General features: G+C 46.4%; 1 protein-coding gene across 1 annotated transcript in view; it reads right to left on the minus strand.

Moving 5' to 3' along the window:
* Window positions 1–543: 543 nt before the first annotated feature.
* CLIC4 (chloride intracellular channel 4) overlaps window positions 544–20,043 on the minus strand; it is a 79,573-nt gene continuing 60,073 nt past the window's right edge. The window contains exons 4-6 of the mRNA XM_051856667.2: window positions 13,689–13,795; window positions 4,289–4,470; window positions 544–3,637 (exon numbers count right to left, since the gene is read on the minus strand). Coding sequence (XP_051712627.1) covers window positions 3,473–3,637; window positions 4,289–4,470; window positions 13,689–13,795 — 454 coding nt within the window. The 3' untranslated portion in view covers window positions 544–3,472. The remainder of the gene's footprint in view (window positions 3,638–4,288; window positions 4,471–13,688; window positions 13,796–20,043) is intronic.

The raw sequence follows: 20,043 nt of genomic DNA on the forward strand, positions 1-20,043 counted from the left end.
TCCTCCAGAAGTGACCAGTGTTCCCAATTTGCCTATGGCTTTTAACGGGGTTAACACGAGTGTGCAGTAATTGATTTTTGTTCCTCAACCTTGCAGCTCTACATCCAGCCAAATTCCATTATGCCTAATGATTTGTAGGTTACTTGAATTTTATTCACACTTACACACACACACACACACACACACACACACACACACCTGCAGAGAGAAGTCTTCCAGTCACATCTCTTCCACTTCTTTTTATCGTCATGGCTAGGATGTCTCTCAGAGCAGCTGTGGAGGGGGCAAGCCCATCTCACCCGCCCTCCAGGACACAGCGATGGCACTGCTGTAGGTTCTTGGTAGAAATCTTTCTCGGTTTTTGTTAAGTCTGTTCTTAAAGTTAACCTCTGGTCCTATTTTGCTAAGAATGAGCATCGTGAGAGTTTTTATCAAATTATTTTCTGTCCCTGTTAAGGCGATCACATGATTTTCCCTTTGGTCTGTGAAATGTGCTGACTCATTCACTCACAGGAAAAAAAAAAACAGTCTCAAATAAGACACTTTTAGCTCAAGTTGTTATTTATTTTCTTAAGGGGGAAACAGAATCCTTTATGATAATGAAAATATACTTTATTTTTTAATACAATAGCTGCCAGCAATATACTGGTGTTGATGTTCCAAAGACAGAAGAGGGAAAACAACAGCATTTGACAGTAAGCTTTCCTCTGCCTATTTGAGAAATTCTAAAGAAAATATTCCAATTCTGTTCAACATTAGAGGTTGGGGAGTGAAAATTTTTTTCCATGATAAAAATAAAAGTTGGTGGCTCCAACCTTGCTCATTTGTAGAGAATGGCACTTGAATGCTTTCCCCTCTCTGAAGTAAATACTGATTATAAATAACCAGTGTAAGAAATTGGTGAATTAATAAACTGGATGAAATGCGTATCAAAATGCTTATGAAAAAATAACTTGTATTTCCTCGCATTTTTACTTTGTAAATATTTTCTAAAGGAACTTCTTTAATGCACAGAAATGAAAGCTATCTACAACTCTGGAGAGACTGAAACCTTCCCAGAAGTAAAAATGCCTATGCTCTACAGCTAATGCACTTATTGTAAGGATAAACGTCGTGAATCTCTTAATCGTATACAGACTGCTCAAGGCTTTAAAGACAATTTGTGAAAGCTAAAGTTAACAAGAAATAAAATCTTAAAATTGTATTTGAATATTTAGCTGCATCTACATTTAAAAAAAGAAGTTCTATCAACTGGAAGAATACAGAGTGTCCCAACTGCTATACAAAGACAATTCAGAATCCCCTAAAAACAGTGAGCCCCTCCACGTAGACCCTGCCTCCCCGCTGAGGCCTAACCGGGCAGGGGTCAGTCCTGGGCACCTGGTTAGTTGCAGACATCAAATCCAGGCCAGTTCCAATTTGTCAGCCCACACCTTACAAGAATTGCCATGGAAACTTTTACATCCCAAACCTCTTAAGATTCTAGGTTATGATCTTTCTAGAAACACATCAGTCTTTTTAGTAGCTTTGTCCATTTGCCAATCACTCATTTGACTAACTTCCTAGATAAAGCCTTAAAGAGAAAAATAAATCTGTCTTCACCAAAATCTTAAGATTTGGCGTCCTTGGACACTCGCAGAGAGGCAGCCACACGTGACCACTGGATACACAAAAACCAAGGGTCCGAGGCAGGACCGCCGCACCCGGCTCAGGCTCTCCCGGGGGAACAAGGCACCACCGGCCACCGCCCACCGACACCACCAACGGCCCTTCTTTCAGCTGTTTCTCATACCCGAGACTCTGAGGCAGCATCTGGCAGTGCCGGGGGCCCTGTGTGCGGGCCACGGCCACGGAAGGTCTCGTGGACAACAGCACAGTGGTCCTTCCGGGACCCAGGCCGAGCCTCGGCCACGGCTCCCTGCACTGGAGCTGGAGCTCGGGATTCGCACTGAGAAAGGGAAGGGTGCTCCCCAGCCGGCCCGCCCGCCCGCCGCGGCCCTTCCTCGCGGTCTGTGGGCGCTCAGTTACTGCCGGCTCACCGCAGGCTGGGCTCCGCAGCCCCGGCTTCCAGAACCAGCACCGGCGCGGCCTCTTAAAGCAGTGAACTTACATTTCCAAACGAAAACCCGGTGAGGAAATAGCACTTCTTCCACAAGTTGGATACAAAAATGACCCAAGGCCTACCTACAGCAGTCGCGACCACAGTCTTAGGAGTAGTCTATCTTGGAAAAAAATTAATAAATACATAGTATATAGTAACTTTTATTTTCACCAAGTTCAATTTCCCTGTTAGAGCACAAATAATTCATGGCTTAGGACTTCAGTTTTAAAAAACAAAACATGCTGACCATGATTCCCCCACGTGGCTGCAGACAAATCTAACTCAAGGAAGTGCTGATTGAGATTCAGCCAGGCTGCAGAAAACACACACCGTGACGACTCCAATTTAGCCCAAAAGGGCGGCCAGCCCTCCATGCACAACCTGACGGGGACGGGACGGGACAGGACGGGACACGCGATCACCTGTGTTGAGCTTGCTGGTGCGGGGCAGAGATTACACATTTTCTCACTACAGACATTACATACACTTTAGAAACCAAATTCACTTGAGATTTTGCCAAACCCACATTACGCTCTTTGGTTAATTTCTCTAAGTGTTAATTAAGTTTTACATGGCTAATCGTTGTGCTGCCATAGCTAAACCGACTGAGCGGCAGTTTATGTAGTGTTGTTCCAAAGATCTAGCAACGAAAGGGTCTGGGTGCTTCCCTAAGCAGCAGCTTTTAACAGCAGAGAGCGAGCACGGATGTTCTGAGCGGGCAGAAGAGGCAGCGCGTACACAGCGGCTCGGGGCTCCGCGGCTCCTCCGCAAGGACAAAGCCGGGAGGTCTGGAAGTCCCACCCTGCTCCCCAGACTCTGAGCCTCTCCGCTCCAGGCAGAAGGCAGGGAAGCCCACCAAGCCGGGCAGCACGGTCTGCAGGCACTCTCCCTGACGGCCATTTCTCCTGGTGCGCCTGCAGGAGAGGCCATTTCTGATACAATAGCGACCCTTTCATATGCTCTTACTAAATATCACAGAATTCCCCCAAACACATCTCCATTCCTGGTACCACGCATTCATCACGCACCAGCTGGGGCCGCGATGTTTCATGGTTCAGGGAACCTGCATTGCAGAAGTCCTGCCAGCTCCACCCGGTGAGTGGCCCTGGCGGCGAGGGCTCCCTGCCCGAGACAGTGTGCGGCCGGCGGAGTGTCTCCAAGTCGGGGGTGAGGGGTGGGGCTTCCGAATAATACTGCTCAGGAGTGTATGCTTTAGGTAACTACTACACCTTGCCTAGCCTGGATCCTAATTTTGAATAACGGCAATGTTCATGCAAAACACAACGTCTACTTGACAGAAGAGGAGCAGTCTGTTAGGAGAAGCGTGTTCTTAGGGGGAGATCTGAAGGCATCTCTTGCGTAAGTGCTGTCTCACTTGGTAAGTCTCTTGGCGACGTCACTATATGCTATTTCCACCTCCTTGTCGCTGGGACAGGTGTTGGTGAACTCGTCCCTGCTGTACGCGTTGGTCAGGTATCTCCAGATGCCGGTCATTCCTTTGGGGATGTCAAAGTTGCGATATTTTTTGGCCACCACCTGAAAAGCCAAGAGATCTGAAGTTAACAGGTTTACCGTCCGGGTCTTGTAGACCCGACACCTCTCTGATTATTAGCTCAAATGATCAAGCTGTGACTCTTTGACACTGCTCTGTTTGGAAAGAAGTCGGTTTTAAATAACGACCCAGACTGAAGCTACATACCAGAAACTCAGAAGTGCGCTAGGCCCTGCAAAAGCCTGCCCGGGACCTCCAGAGAGAAGTGAAGTGAAATGACTGGATAAACGCATTTTACAATGCGCACACTGTTTCAGACCTCTGTTTTCCTTTTCTTAGATTGTTACTGCTCAACTATTGCTCATTTCTGTTCTAGTTAGCAAAGTGCCTGGCCCATGACCTCACATAATAAAGGCTGACCCTGACCAGAAAGAGACGGCCCACAGGGCAGAATTTGACGATGGAGTCACAGTAGCAAACTCCAATTCAAAGTTATCTACTGCAGTTTTAAATTTTTATGCAGTCAGAGAAAAAATTCTTCTTCTTTGTTTTGCCTCAACTTTTCCATTTAACTAACCCTAGCATTTTCCAACTATTGCCTAGACAGGCTTAGTAGCATTAAGCTGGCCTAGTCTGGAGGTTCCTGGTGAGTTCAGAGGAAGCAGATGCAACCCCCACAACTCCTGCACACCCACCTTGACAATGTGCAGCTTGGGCAGCAGGTTGCAGTCGGCCAAGGTCATTTCATTGCCATCAAGAAATTTACGTGTGGAGAACTTGATGTCTTCCATGCTGTTCTCGTCAATTTCATCGGGGAGCGGGGAGTTCAGGTACTCATCCAGCTTCTGCAGAGTTTTCAGGAGACCCCTCTCCAGCGCTGGGGAAAGAGAACAGCGTGGGTGCTGTAAGAAGGCGGGCGAGGGCACCTCACAGCAAAGGCACCGCTCGTTCAGTCGCTGCTCCCCAAATGCCGGCCCTACGCCAGGCACTCAGAGCTGAGACCCCCAAGGTTCCAGCTCTCCTAGAGCCTGCGCACACGGCAAAAGAGATGAGACAAATATACAAATAAGCACGAAGACTTCAGAGAGTGGGGAGAGCTTGTTTATAACTAAACGCCCCGGGAGCAGGAATTGAGCCTCGTGGTTAGGATGTCTGTGTCGAGAGGGCGGATGTTCGGTGCTTAGACGTCCACACCCCATCACAGTGCTTGGTGTGAGTCCAGCTCTGCCTCCAATACAGCTCCCTGCTAACATACACCCTGGAAGGCAGCAGGTGACGGCTCAAGTAGTTGGGTTCCTGCCTCCCACATGGGCTACCCAGATGGAGCTCCTGGCTCCTGGCTTTGCATGTGACTGGCCTGGCCCAGCCCTGGTCACTGCAGGCATTTGGAGAGTGAACCAGTAGATGAAGATGTGTCTGGCTCTGTATCTTTCTGCCTTTCAAATAAAACAATAATTTCTTTTAAAAGATGTATTTATCTGAAAGTCAGAGTCACAGAGACAGAGAAATAGAGACAGGGTTGGCGGCCCTTAGCACAGAGGGACTGGGGATGCTATTCCACCTGCTGTTTCATTCCCCAAATAACTGCGACCACTGGGGCTGGGCCAGGCCAAAGCCAGGAGCCTGGAGCCCATCTGGGATTCCCACATGGGTGATCCAAGTTCTTGGGCCATGTTGGGCTGCTTTCCCAGGCTTATTAGCAGAGAACCGGATTGGACGTAGAACATCCAGGACTCGAACCAGTGCCCATATGGGAGTTGTAGGTGGTGGCTTAACTTGCTATGCCAACACTGGCTCCAACAACAAATTTTTTTAAAAATTATACGTGTTTCTCACATGGGAGCACCTAGGTTTGATTCCAAGCTCTGGTTTCTGACTCCAGCGTCCTGATAAACAGACCCTGGGAAGCAGTGGTGAAGGCTCGGATGACTGGGTCCCTCCCACCCACATGGGAGACCTGCATTGCATCCCCAGCTCCTGGCTTTGGCTCTGGCCCTGGCCCAGCCCGGCTGATGCAGGCACCTGCAGGTGAACCAACAGATGAGAACTCTGTGGTCAACCTCTCAGACAAAGTAACTAAATGCCTCACACACAAACACGCCATCGGCCCAAGAAAGCCGATATCTAATCTGCAAAACGGGAAAGGCACACCTATTCATTCGAACCTAGGGAGGGAAATCTTGCAGACAGAGATCATCGCCTTCAACTTTCAGTCCTGCTGCCCAGCAATGTTAGGTTTATCATAGCACATGTGTTAAGAAGCACCAGCACTATGTGTGGGCAATGCACAGACAGGTGCAGACAATGCAAGCAGAAGCTGAGGTTCTTAGCACACACAGGAAGCCAGGACCTCTTAGAAACCCAGAGGTCAGATGACACAGTGCAATCTACAATACTCCAGTCAAACAGATGAAGATGCTACGACTGTCACAATTCAGGGAGAAGTGGGACAGAGCCACCCACTATGTCTCTGGGAAGTCAGGGTTGGCGGCCCTTAGCACAGAGGGCTGGGGATGCTATCAGAAAGGAAGAGGGAATAGCAGAGATCTTCGCTGATCTCTTTTCAAACGTGAGCTCCAACCCCCCTCAGAATGCATGAACTCACTCTGGCCATTACAGTACTTGGTCATGAGGTGGCACCCGGTCACACAGATCTATAAAGCTACAAGGCTGAGCAAAGCTAGGTCCTAAAGGAAAGAGGTGAAGCTGCACACGGCATGTGTGAGATATTCCACCAACAATATCATTGTGTCCGAACCCAACACATCATCTTCCAAATGGCTCCCGCCTACTCATGCCCCGGCCCCTTCATCGCAGGCCAGGCATTGGACGGCATGGCAGGTAAAGCCACCGCCTGCAGCGCCAGCATCCCATATGGACGCCGGGTGGAGTCTCGTCTGCTCCACTCCCGATCCTGCTCCCTGATAATGTGCCTGGCAAAGCAGAAGATGGCCCAAAAGCTTGGGCTCCTTGCACCCATGTAGGAGACCTGGAAGAAGCTCCTGGCTCCTGGCTTCAGGTCGGCTCAGCACCAGCCATGATGGCCATTTGGGGAGTTAATCAACGGATGGAAGATCTCTCTCTCTCTGTAACTGCCATTCAAATAAATACAATAAATCTATTTTTTTAAAAAAAAGGAAAGAAAAGGAGATCTGGATATCTTAGAATTAGACTTATTGTAAATAACTATAAACCAAATGGTGAGTTTCAGAGGCTCACAGAAAAGACAGCAAAAAAAAGTTGACTGCAGATATACATGTGAATTTGAGGCTGCAAATAAAAATATCACATCTTGAAGCAAAGATAAAGAATTTTTTAAAGAATTATTTTATTTATTTGAAAGGCAGAGTGACAAAAAAGGGAGAGACACCGAGAAAAGGATATCTTCCGTCTGCTGGTTCACGCACCCAAATGGCCAGGGCTAAGCCAGGAGCCTGGAACTCCATCCAGGTCTCGACCTACGTGGGTGGCAGGGACCAAGCACTTGGGCCATCTTCACTGCCCTCCTAGAAAGGGAGGTGCTAGACCAGAAGTGGAGCGGCCAGGACTCGAACCGGCACCCTTATTGGATGCTGGCACTGTAGGCCACGGCTTAACCCTCTGTGCCATGGTGACTGCCCCCGACTCTTGTTTTTAAGGTAAAATATTAACTTGCTTTCCTGCTTACACCATGTCTTCTTTGAAGGCAGAGTCTGTGCCTTGTGCTTCTACCGTATCCCTTAATCCTCACCAAACTGACCTAAGCACATACTAGACACCTGACCAACACTTGCCCTAACTCAACACCTTGAGAATAAAAATTTGACGTGATAAAATGTCACCCCAGTCACAGCCAGGATTAAGCCATTTCTTAGAGAAGAGATAAACAGTTCAGGGTGCTAGAACCCAGTAAAATAAAGCTAAGGAAGAACACTGCCATTGGAGCTGGGAGAGCGCAGGTATTAGTGCCATGTACAAACAAGAAACAACAGGCATAACCTCTGATTGATGACATGCGAGCTAGTAACAGTGCGTACCGTTAACGTATAAGCTTTACTCTCCCGCCAACAAAAGTCGGCAATGGGAGAAGCAGCTGGGGGAGCAAGGGGTTCAGGACGTGACAAAAGGCTGGTCGTGGAGGCACCTCAAAAAGGAGACAGTGGAATCGCAAGTTTTTTTTTTTAAGGGAAAGAGTGTATTGGGGGAAACCCGACAGACTGGAGGGAAGGGGCAAAAAAAGAAAAGAGGGAGGAGAGCGAAAGAGAGAGAGAGAGAGAGAGAGATTTCTTTAACAAGCAACTTGAAGGCTCAGTATGCTTCCCACAGAAGATAGTGGATACAAAATAAATACGTATTGGAATCCAAGGACTGTCCTCTGCTCAGGCCACAGCGAGCAGAAGCAAGGTCTACAGGGATGCCAGCCGCCTCCACTGAACGCTGTCATGTTTCACAGGCGCTTCAGTGGTACTGCAAGTTTGCAAGTTTATGATCTTGGACTTACTTTGAATGCTTTTTCCTGAAGTGCTTCTCAAATGTTTAATATGAAAATAAAATATCCAAGTTTATAAGGTTTATAATATACAATGCTTATATTTCTAGATGCAAGGCATCCATGAAAATTAAGAGGCTAGCACCACATTGCAATTCTGTTCTTTGTAATTCTGAACTTCACAAAGCACTTACAACAAAGTTAAATTGCTATATCTAATTGAAACGTGATTTTTCAGTCACGTGAGAACGTCAGAACAGCGGGCTGGCGTAGCAGGCTAAGCCACCGCCTGTGATGCTGGCATCTCATGTGGGCATTGCTTCATGACCTAGCTGCTCCATTTCCAATCCAGCTCCCTGCTAATACACCCAGGAAATCAGCAGAGGATGGCCCAAGCCTTTGGGTCCCTGCACCCGTGTGGGAGATCCATAGGAAGCTGCTGGCTCCCAGCTTCAGCCTGGCCCAGCACAGTCATTGCGGCCATTTGGGGAGTGAACCAACAGACGGAAGATCTCTCTCTCTCTCTCTAACTCTGCTTTTCAAAGAAATAAATAAAGCTTTAAAAAGGAAATATTAATGAAAACAATTATGTCGATACAATTTTTAGGTATCAACATAAGAAACAAATAAGCAAAAACAGGTAGCAAGAGGTATTAAACAGCACCATTCAATAAACACAATAAAATGTTAAAGACTAATGAATTTCAAAGGAATGTGTGAAGCCAAGGACAATGTCACTATTAACCACTAGTCGGCAGTAGTAGGCCATCAAAAACAAGCTGTCTTGTAATTATTAAGGAGTACAGCTATTCTCCAATACCCCTAGGGTAGTAACACTGATATCTCTAACAAGCTATTTCAAAAGCTCTCAAAAAAAATATAAGTACAATAGAGGCCATATAATCAGGTAAAACCATATTACAGTAAGTTCTTGTCAGTGAAAATACACCAAAATTTTAAAAATTAACAAACTCCATGGTCAGAAGTGTGGGGAAATATTTTGATGTTAGTGGGAATACAAACTAGTGTGCCGTCTTAAAGAACAATCTGGCTAGACAGAGTAGAATTCAAAATTCAGAAACCTTTTGAGCTATCTGGAATCTAACTCAGTTGGCAGCACTGTTGGTTAACGTGAAAAATTGGACACAATCTGATGTCTACCAGCAGGGCAACGGTTAAATAAAAACCCATATTACAGAATGCTAAGTAGCATTTAAAATCAGATCATTATTTTGACATGGAAGAATTTCTGTCACATAAGTGAAAAACATGCCTTCATGGTGTGATATACACATAAATACACACACAAGCTGTTAACAAAGGCACACAGAACAGAAGTGCAGACCACACTGTTGGGGAGAAGTCATGTAATGTCAGCTTAAGGAGGAACACTGAGATTTCTGTTACATTTATTTTTCTTTTAAGATTTATTTGAAAGGCAGAGTTACACACACACACACACACAGAGAGAGAGAGAGAGAGAGAAAGAGGGGGGTGGAGAGAAGGAGAGATAGAGAGGGAGGTCTTTCATCCACTGGTTTACTCTCTAAAAGGCCCCACTGGCCCAGGATGGACCAGGCCAGAGCCAGGAGCCAGGAGCTTCCTCCAGGTCTCTGATGTGTATGTAGGGGCCCAAGGACTTGGGCCATCTTCCATTGCTTTCCCAGGTTCATAAAAAGGGAGTTGGATCAGAAGCGGAACAGCCAGGACTCAAACCAGTGCTCAAATGGGATGCTGGCACTGCAGTGTTTAACCCACTGTGCCACAGCACCGACCCCCTACATTTATTTATATACTCAACTTCTTCAGTAAGTACACATTACTCTATTAATTGCATGATTTCAATAAATAAAATTCAACACAGAAAATATCAAAGGTAACATAGGTGTCTGTGTTGTTGAAAAACAATACAAATTAGAATGAAGATTATTTTAAAACACTGAACCTTTACATGTTTTCTTTTTTTAAGATTTATTCATTTGAAAGGCAGAGTTACAGAGAAGCAGAGGCAGAGGCACAGAGAGAGAAAGAGAGAGAGAGAGAGAGAGAGGTCTTTCATCTGCTGGTTCACTCTCCAATTGGCTGCAACGGAGCTGCACCGATCTGAAGCCTGGAGCCAGGAGCCAGGAGCTTCTTCTGGGTCTCCCACATGGGTGCAGGGGCCCAAGGACTTGGGCCATCTTCTACTGCTCTCCCAGGCCATAGTAGAGAGCTGGATGGTAAGTGGAGCAGCTGGGTCTCAAACTGGTGCCCACATGGGATGCCGGTGCTGCAGGTGGCAGCTTTACCTGCTATGCCACAGCGCCGGCCCCTATATGGGTTTTAATAAAGGGTAACATTGCACAAATTATGTGTAAAGGTCAGATTACACATCCGCAGAAAGTGTGGTTAAATACACAAGGCAGCTCATCATCCTTCCTCTGACTCCCAACACTTTCTAAGAGAAAGCCAGAGAGCAGGGGGACAATGAGAGAGACAGACAGAGAAAGGGGGTGGGGATGGGAAGAGCATCTTGAATAAAAAGGAACAAATCATAACTTCTGGATTCCCTGCCTCCATTTAAACAGGAATGTGAACATTATGAAATATGCCTCAGGACGTATTACGGCAGATTTCAACACCATAAATAACACTATGCTAGTTCAGTCTGGGAGCTTTAGTAAGTTATGCAAATTAATGTGTGAGACAGGTCATACCAAAGCCATCCCCATAAAAGGAATTACCTATTGCTTTCTCTTCTAAGGTTTAAAAGGTTACACGGGGCCAGCGTTAAGGTCTAGCAGGCCAAGCCTCCACCTGCAGCATCAGCATCCCATATGGATGCCAGTTCGAGACCTGGCTGCTCCACTTCCAACCCAGCTAATGCACCTGAGAAAGCAGCAGAGGATGGCAAAAGTGCTTGGACCCCTGCACCCACCTGGGAGACCTGGAAGAAACTCTGAGCTTCTGGCTTCAGCTTAGCCCAGCCCCAGCCATTGTAGCCATTTGGAGAGTAAACCAGAGGATGGAATATCTGTGTGTGTATCTCTCCTCCTAACTCTCTTTCAAATAAATAAAAATCTTAAAAAAAAGATACAAACTTTCACCCCCAATCAACCTAGACATGTTAACAAGCAAAAAAAAAAAAAAAAAAAAAAAACCTCCCCCCCTTTCCATTGTTTCCCCTTATTGTAGTCTTTTTTTTTTTTTTTTTTTTTTTTTTTTTTTTTGACAGGCAGAGTGGACAGTGAGAGAGAGAGACAGAGAGAAAGGTCTTCCTTTTGCCGTTGGTTCACCCTCCAATGGCCACCGCGGTCGGCGCGCTGCGGCCGGCGCACCGCACTGATCCGATGGCAGGAGCCAGGAGCCAGGTGCTTTTCCTGGTCTCCCATGGGGTGCAGGGCCCAAGCACCTGGGCCATCCTCCACTGCACTCCCTGGCCACAGCAGAGGGCTGGCCTGGAAGAGGAGCAACCGGGACAGAATCCGGCGCCCCGACCGGGACTAGAACCCGGTGTGCCGGCGCCGCTAGGCGGAGGATTAGCCTAGTGAGCCGCGGCGCCGGCCTTATTGTAGTCTTTAAACCTCATTTGTTCATCCTGTGCCCCAGTCTAAGCACTGGCCCTTCACTGGCCCAAAACCAGCCTCTAGGCATCTAACTCCTTACTTGGACTCTGATCCTAAAAGGATCTTAAAACTATGCAGATATACTGGATTTGGTAAAACACTTAACAGACTGGCAAAACTCAGCAAAGATCCCTTGGTTCCGATTACCAGGTAAAATGACAGACCCGCCTGTGCGTAAACTGCCACGCTGCGTAGGAGCTCTCATTCCCTAGGTGCGCTGAGGGCCCTGATCCCACCCCGCCGGTGCCGGTGGGAGACCCGCAACAGGCACAGCAGAGGAGCCCCAGGACTCCGGAGCCACCTGGAATCATGTTTCCTAAAGTCTAGCACCAGCGACAGGGCCCGCGGAGGGCCGTTGCTTGGCAACTGGAAGTCTTATTTACCAATAGGTAATTGAATAGAAAGCCTCCCAAGTTATGCACCATGTGATCCGTGGTGCTGTTTGTTCTTACTGCTGAGGACAGTAAGCGTAGGTGGCCACTTAAGACAGTAACAAATTGATAGGAAAATAAAATACAAAGTTATACTTAAGTGAGTCATTTTCTCCCTTTTTTTCTACCCACCCCCCTACCCCTGGCCCCCAAAGCAAAAGCAAACACATTCTCTTTCCCACTAAGTATCAGAAGAAATTCAACCACCCTCCAGCTCCCAAAACCCGCACGGAGAAATAAAAGCGTTTTAACGTTAAGTAAGAGAGGTCGAAGACTCGTGCAGCAAGGGCACAGGGTATAAAAGGCTGCAACAGAAAAGACACCATCTGTGGCTACAAGGGGCTCCAGCACAACCCCCTACTCAGTGCACACACTGCTGAGACGGAAACATCTGCCGGGAAAGGCCAATCACCACAGAAGATTGCTTCCGAACCCCGGCAGCTCCGGAGCACGTGAGTAGCAGACACAAGCCAGGCCCCGGCTCTAACATTTCCCTTTCCCCTTTCACTGCAGAAAAACATTTCATGCAGTGAATATTATTCCAGAAACCAAGAGCAAAAGATGTTGAGCTTTAATGCTCAATTAAAAACTGCTACAATTTAGTAATAAAAAAACAGCCCAAATAGCCTGGAAATCTGCCTACGGAAGGGAATAGTGAGTGCTTGACATTTTTTTTTAAGGTACTTATTGCTGCTTACCCAGCACTGACATTTCTTCCGTTTGGTTTTTATGGTCATTCACTGACATGAACCTCTACCCAAAAGAGCCCCACCCAATCTACCAAACTGTCTAAACCCATGATGAATTCAAGTATTTTAGCAGCCAGCTTTTTCGGTTATTATTGTTACTTTTCGATTACTGAATGGTATAGTTAAGGTTCATTGAACGGGGCCTCTTTGGAAGAGACTTTCTTTCAAAGTGAAATAACATTAGTGTCCCTTTGTAAAAACAAACAAAAACACCTGCAGCCATACTACCTAAGCAATCCATTCCATGCAATGTGACTTGAACCTAAAATTCTAGTTTTATGACCCAGACAAATTTGGAAGGCTGGTCAGTCTAGTTACCCTCTGAAAGCAACTCCAAAAAACTTGCCCTTTAAGGGTAATTAGTACCAACACCCAAAATCAACAACAGGAAAACACCCCACCCAGCTGATGTTAGGCTACTGGTATCTAACAGTAAACAAAAGATTCAGCAAGAGTTTAAATTAGGTAGATCAATCTGTCCCAAACCACCGGAACCCCACAATCCATTGTGTGATGTACCATCCTTGCATAGATTCCTTCGTTGGACTTCTCAAAAGAATATGAAACACTGCCATTCAAAAAACATTTTATTACACACAGACACATCAGGCACTTATACTATTGGCTAGACACACAGGAAAAATAGCAATTTTAGGACTTCCTCCAGTTTATTATCAAATCAACTCTGAAAGAGTTTTTAGCGCCAAGGCTCCAAATTACTGATGCCTGGCCTCAGTTCTTCATAATCACTGTCACAATTGTTCATGGCTGCTCAGTTCCCTTCTCCCCTCTCCCGCCCTTCCTCCCACAGTGGTTATTCGATTTTTTATTTATTTTCTTACCTTCATTGGCCTCTGGCCTTGAATTCTTGATATATGCAGAGAATTTGGCAAAGATGTCCATTCCAGCAGTGTTCGATTCTGGGTGTTTTGGAGAAAGCTTTAAGTACCTAAATAGAAAAGGTGGGAATGCATTATGGATCCTTCAAAGGTGCCTAAGTTCTTTTCATCAACAGACCAGTGTGCTGGCAGTTCCTCACCACCATGTAGCAGTTTTCACTCTAAGAGCTACCGTCATCACTTGTTCCCCACGCTGTTTTTCAAGAGTGTTCTCCTGTTTTTCAAGAGTGTTCTCCTCTAAGAGTTACCGTCATCACTTGTTCCCCACTCTGTTTTTCAAGTGTGTTCTCCTTAAGAAACAAAGTCAGCAGGCCTCTTGCTCACCCATTCACAGCTTTGGGAGCAGAAGGGAAGCCGCGCTCCACCTCCACCTGAGAAATCAGAGGCTGGAGGAAGAGCCACGTGCTCAGAGATGTGTGCCAGGCCAGCGGGCATCTTGGATGGACTTCTCTCAAGTACCACTATCCAAGACAACTTTCTGCGACGAGGGAAATGTTCTGTAACTTCATGGGAGCCATTAGGGGCGTGAGGCTTACGGGTTTAAACTAATCACAATGAAATGAAACGAAATCCTTCCTTCCTGGTACTGGTCACACTCGAGTGCTCAGGAGTCACTAGACAGCATAGCTCTAAAGCCCTCTCAGTAGTGACACCAGGGCTGGCACCACGGCGCTGCACGTTAAGCTGCGCCTGCAGTGCCAGCATCCCATATGGGCACCAGTTCAAGTTCTGGCTGCTCCACTTCTGATCCAGCTCCCTGCTAATGGCCTAGGAAAAGCAGCAGAAGAGGGCCCTAGTGCTTGGACCCCTTTACCCACATGGGAGACTCAGAAGAAGTACCCGGCTTCCTAGCCCTGGCCATCGTGGCCAATGGGGAGTGAACCAACTGAAAGATCTCTCTCTCTCTCTAGCTCTGCCTTCGAAATCAATCAATCAATCTGGGGCCGGCTCTGTTGGGCAGTGGGTTAAAGCCCTGGCCTTAAGTGCCGGCATCCCATATGGGCACCAGTTCGAGTCCCAGCTGCTCCTCTTCCGATCCAGCTCTCTGCTGTGGCCTGGGAAGGCAGCAGAAGATGGCCCAAGTCTTTGGGCCCCTACACCCACGTGGGAGACCCGGAAGAAGCTCCAGGCGCCTGGCTTCCGATTGGCTCAGCTCCGGCTGTTGCAGCCATCTGGAGAGTGAACCAGCGGATGGAAGACCTCTCTTTCTCTCTGTCTCTACCTCTCTCTGTAACTCTTTCAAATAAATAAAATAAATCTTTAAAAAAAAAAGTTTGAAAAAGGGACTTGGGAAAACTAAGACTGGAGAAAATGTTGTGTGAAACAAGTTACTTTAATTTATATGTTTGAAGATAGTATCTTCTCAGTTTAATGTTGGGGCCAGCGCCGTGGCGCACTAGGTTAATCCCCCACCTGCGGCGCCAGCATCCCATATGGGCACAGGTTCTAGTCCTGGTTGCTCCTCTTCTAGTCCAGCTCTCTGCTGTGGCCTGGGAAGGCAGTGGAGGATGGCCCAAGTGCTTGGGCCCTGCACCTGCATGAGAGACCAGGAAGAAGCACCTGGCTCTTGGCTTCAGATCGGCACAGCACTGACGGTGGTGGCATTTGGGGAGTGAATCAACAGAAGAAAGACCCTTCTCTCTCTCTCACTGTCTACAACTCTACCTGTCAAATAAATAAATCTTTAAAAAAAAGTGAAGGTGAGAAATTTAGTTCAGTTGCAAGCCGTGTTTCAGTTTAGTTTTCATATTCACGTTCTTTCTGTTTGCTATTTCAAACTAAGGCAGAGAAATATGGTCTAAAAATTGAGCACAGTACCATACTGGGAAGGATATAAAATATCTATGCTCAAGCTATCCCTCTCTTTGTTTCTATTTTATTATGTGAGAAGCAAAGAGACAGAGAAAGAGAACTCCCATATACTGGTTCATTCCCCAAATGCCCAAAATGGCCTGGGTGGGCCCCAGCCTAGAGCCAGGAACTCAATCCAAGTTTCCTCCATGGGTGGTGGGAACCCAGTCACTTGAGCCATCACCTCTGTCTCCCAAGGTCCACAGCAGCAGGAGGACAGAGCCATAGGGCCAGGTACTAAACCCTGGTACTGCAATATGGGAGTGGTCGTTCTAACCACTAGGCCGAATATGCCTCCCCTACCCATATTACTTCTTAATAGGTCTAGCTAGGTTCCAAATATATCTCAGTTTCTATCTTAGAGAGTTTTTTTACAAGCACAATTATTTGCTTGGAGACTTTCTCAATGAGCAATTATAGAACATTTCACCTGAATTTACAGACATAAGATGTTTTCCCTCCTAATTACACAAGACTTTTCTCTCCCTCTCTCTTTTCATCTTTCCTCCTGCCTGGGCTGACGGTTAGTCTCAGGCCCAACACCCTGGATTCTCTTGGTCATCAAAACAAGCAGCCTCCACCATCAAAGTTTCCACGCCTATCATCCAGGCCTTTCACCGACTCCGCCCACACCACACAGAAGACAGTGCAGGGACCAGCAGTGCTCTCTCCCTCGCATCTGCTTTCCTCCAGCCAACTCTCCACAATTCTTCCTCTCCCCACCGGTATTTAGGTGTCCTGACACTCTCCTAGGATGTAACCTCAGAATTCTCAAAATAACTTAACAGGAGGAAAGGCCTGAATTACAGATCGTTTATGCATTCGTTATTCATGCATACGTCCACTTATAAGCGTTGAGAACGACGTGTCAGGCAGTGTACTGTGGTGTAATGATGGACACATGCAGGCGCGCTTACGAGTCCCAACTACAGATCCACCGAGATGAACTAAGAGTGACAGGACTAGCAGCCAGGACATCCTCACTCGTGCGAAAGCAGAAGCTGTTAAAGTTCTCTATAAGGCAAAACTCAGACTTCTTGTCCCTAAGTTTAGAGTTCTTTTTTTTTTTTCCTGCTTTGTTTTCAATTACAGATCAGATTCTCTCTAAAAGTTAAACCCCAAACACCAGTATGTCTAAACTCAGTTGTCAATTTTTTGTACTCTGCCCAAACATTAGCTTTTCATTCATCCATCGTTAACTTTAGCAGTTTGATCGAGCATATTCAAGTAGTGTGAACATTCATCTTAACAATTAAGAAAAGTAAGGCATGTAACTCTTACAAGTCTATGTGGTAACGACAGAACAGATGTTAGCAGCCAGAGTGCCGGGTTTTCAGATCAGTTCTTTCTTCCGTATTGCATCGCAGACTTAACAGTAGACCAGCCACGAACACGTCTATCCTTTCAGGAAAGCTGGCGGGCACTGTCTTTTCTATGTTACTATAAGAAAGAAGGCTGGCTATACAGAACAGTAGATTACCCTCATGGGGTGGCTGCGTGGCATAGCTTGGGACACCCTCACCCCACATCAAAGCACCTGGCCTCGAGTGTCAGTCCTGCTCACGAGTCCAGCTCCTGCTAACACCTGCACCCTGGGAGGCAGCAAGTGCTTGGGTCCCTGACACCTTTGTGGGAGCCCTGGATTGAGCTCAGGGCTCCGGGTGCTGGCCTGGCCCAACCCCAGCTGCTGTGGGAAGTTAGGGAATCAAGCAGTGGATGAGATCTCTCTCTCTCTCTTTATTTAAAAGGCAGAGAGAAAGAGAAACTAAAAATAAATAATCCTCGAACTTTTCACTGCATTTCTTTTAAAGACTTAACATTTTGTGTAAAATTCTCCAAATTTATCTGGCTTCCTTCCCGTTCTATCCTTTTATCACTAAGTGAGCCAAGTATTTAGGCTTGCTTCAGTTAAAAATCAAAGTAGTTCCTTCACTCAAGCAGGAATTAAAACATACTTTCCCCAGAGAGAAAAAGAGTGTTCACTTTAAAACCCCCAGTCACACACGCCAGCAAGTATCTTGCTTTAAGCTTTCCATTAAACTTTTCTCTGAAATTTTAAGCAACTGGAGTATACAATTGCCTGTATTGATATTTGTCACGATTAAATCAGGAAGTGTTCACATAACAACACTCTGTTCTCACTATCACCGAGGGCCAGAAACACAGAAGTGCCAGCTTCCAGCCTGCCGGCTCTCCTCACTCTTCTGCCTTCCCTCCTCGCGCTATCTGGGAACAAGAACGCTCACAAGCAGCAGCAGCAAGCATCAGACTGTCCTGGGGAAAATCAGTGAGGCGGCGTGCTGTCTCAGGCCGTGCTGGACACTGCAAGAGAAAGGCTGCAGGCGCCGCTCCCGGGACAGCTCCTCTTCCCACTGGTCCTGGAGAAGCAACTCCACAGGACGAGAGCTTATGCTGAGTGACCAGTGTCTCTGGGATGGCTCGCAGAGCCCACCAAGGGAAAGGCACTCCCATCCAAACACAGTTTCAACACAGAGGAAGACAAAAGCTGATCAGAAATCAGACCTCACCTAGGTGCTTCTTTTTTTTAAGGATTCTGGGTCTGACCACCCACCTTCAGTCTCCCTTGCTCATCAGCCAAGGAAACCCTCTCTGGTTTCTCTGCTACCCTCCCTCCAAACTCGAGATGGCTCAGTAATTTTGTATTCACTAAAGCATAACCCCAACGAAAGACTTAAATTTTGCCTCTTTTACAAAAACCAAACTCCATGAAGTGAGATGGAGAGAACAGAAGAAACACAGGCTATTGTGGTCATAGCCGTCTGGTTTCCGGCATCCCAGCCCTGTCATCCTTTACTGTGAAACCTTGGACAAGTCATTAGGATTTGCCATCTTCAGTTTCTTCACATAATTTTGAGGATCAACTGAGAAAATCCGCAAAGCACAGAGCATGGCACATAATTGGCATTTGAGTGTTATGAGCAGATGCACCTGTAGCATCAAAGCAATCCCTTTATATATAAAGTGAAATTTCAAAACGTTATTTAGAAATTCTTCAAAATATCTACTACAGGGGCTGGCACTGTGGCACAGTGGGTTAAACCTCTGTGTGGAATGCCAGCATCCCATATTGGAGCACTCCTGCAAATCCTGGCTGTGTTTCTCCTCCAGCTCCCTGATAATCCTCCAGAGAAAGCAGTGGTGCTTGGGCCCCTACTACCCATCTGAGGCCCAGATGAAGCTCCTCACTGCTGGCTTCAGCCTGGCCCAGCCCTGGCGATGGCGGTCATTTGGGGAGTGAACCAGCGGATGGAAGACCTGTCTCTCCCTCTCTGATGCTCTGCCTTTCAAATAGAACCTTAAAAAACAAACAAAATATAAGCTACAACACAAAAACAAGAAACATATCCCTAGAAGGAATTTAGCACACTGTGAACACTGAAAACCGAAAGATTTCCAAGTGTTGAAACTAGAAGAAAATCACATCTCTGCTTACAGGATCTCTGTGAATATACCCAACCAAAATGGAAGTGATGTGTCCACATAAAAACAAACTGAAAATGTTTACTTTTGAGGCCAATTCAAAGTTGTGATGCTTTACAGAGCAGAATATTTTCTTGTTAGCTATTTCTCAAAATAAAAATGTATTCCTTCTAGCAAAATAACCAGATGGAATATGACATACTTAATTTTATCACTGTTGTTGACAAAGGCTGGACAATATGAGTAAACGTCCACCTAATTCAAGTGCTAGATGAGTGAATGCTACCAGCACAAGGCCTTTGAAAATTTATACATATTTGCAATGATTCATACAGCATGCATTTCAAACAATGCTTTAAAACAAAGCAGTTTCCTGCACAGAAAATGAGTGAGTCACTCCAACACTTCTCTCTAATAAACACCAACGCAGTGAGTGACACCTACATGAGCGGAAGACCTGCTCTCAATTAATACCTGAGGACAAGCTGGCAGACAGGAGAAGCTGATAGCCCTTTCGAATAAAAGGGATTAGTAGGTTCTTTCAAAAGCGAATTGCACTTAGCTGAATGCATGCTCATAATAGTCACTGGTGTGTATACAGCTTTAATTCTTATTTTACAAAAATCTCAGGTATTTTTTTTAATTTTGTATCTTCTTTTTTTAAAGATTTTTGTATTTATTAATTATTTGAAATAATTACAAAGAGGTAGAACAGAGAAAGAGAGCGAGATCTTCCATTAGCTGGTTCACTCCCTAAATGCTGCAATGGCCGGAGCTGAGCTGATCCGAAGCCAGGAGCCAGGAGCTTCTTTCAGGTCTCCTCCATGGGTGCAGGAGCCCAAGCACTTGGGCCACCCTCTGCTATGTTCTCAGGAGCATTAGCAGGGAGCTGGATCTGAAGTGGAGCAGCCAGGACTCAAACCGGCACCAATATGGGACGCGGGCACTGCAGGCCAGGGCTTTAAACTGCTGTGCCACAGCACCAGCCCCAAAATCCCAGTTTTGA

Source organism: Oryctolagus cuniculus, chromosome 7 (assembly GCF_964237555.1).
Source record: "Oryctolagus cuniculus chromosome 7, mOryCun1.1, whole genome shotgun sequence".
NCBI classification, from domain to species: domain Eukaryota; kingdom Metazoa; phylum Chordata; class Mammalia; order Lagomorpha; family Leporidae; genus Oryctolagus; species Oryctolagus cuniculus.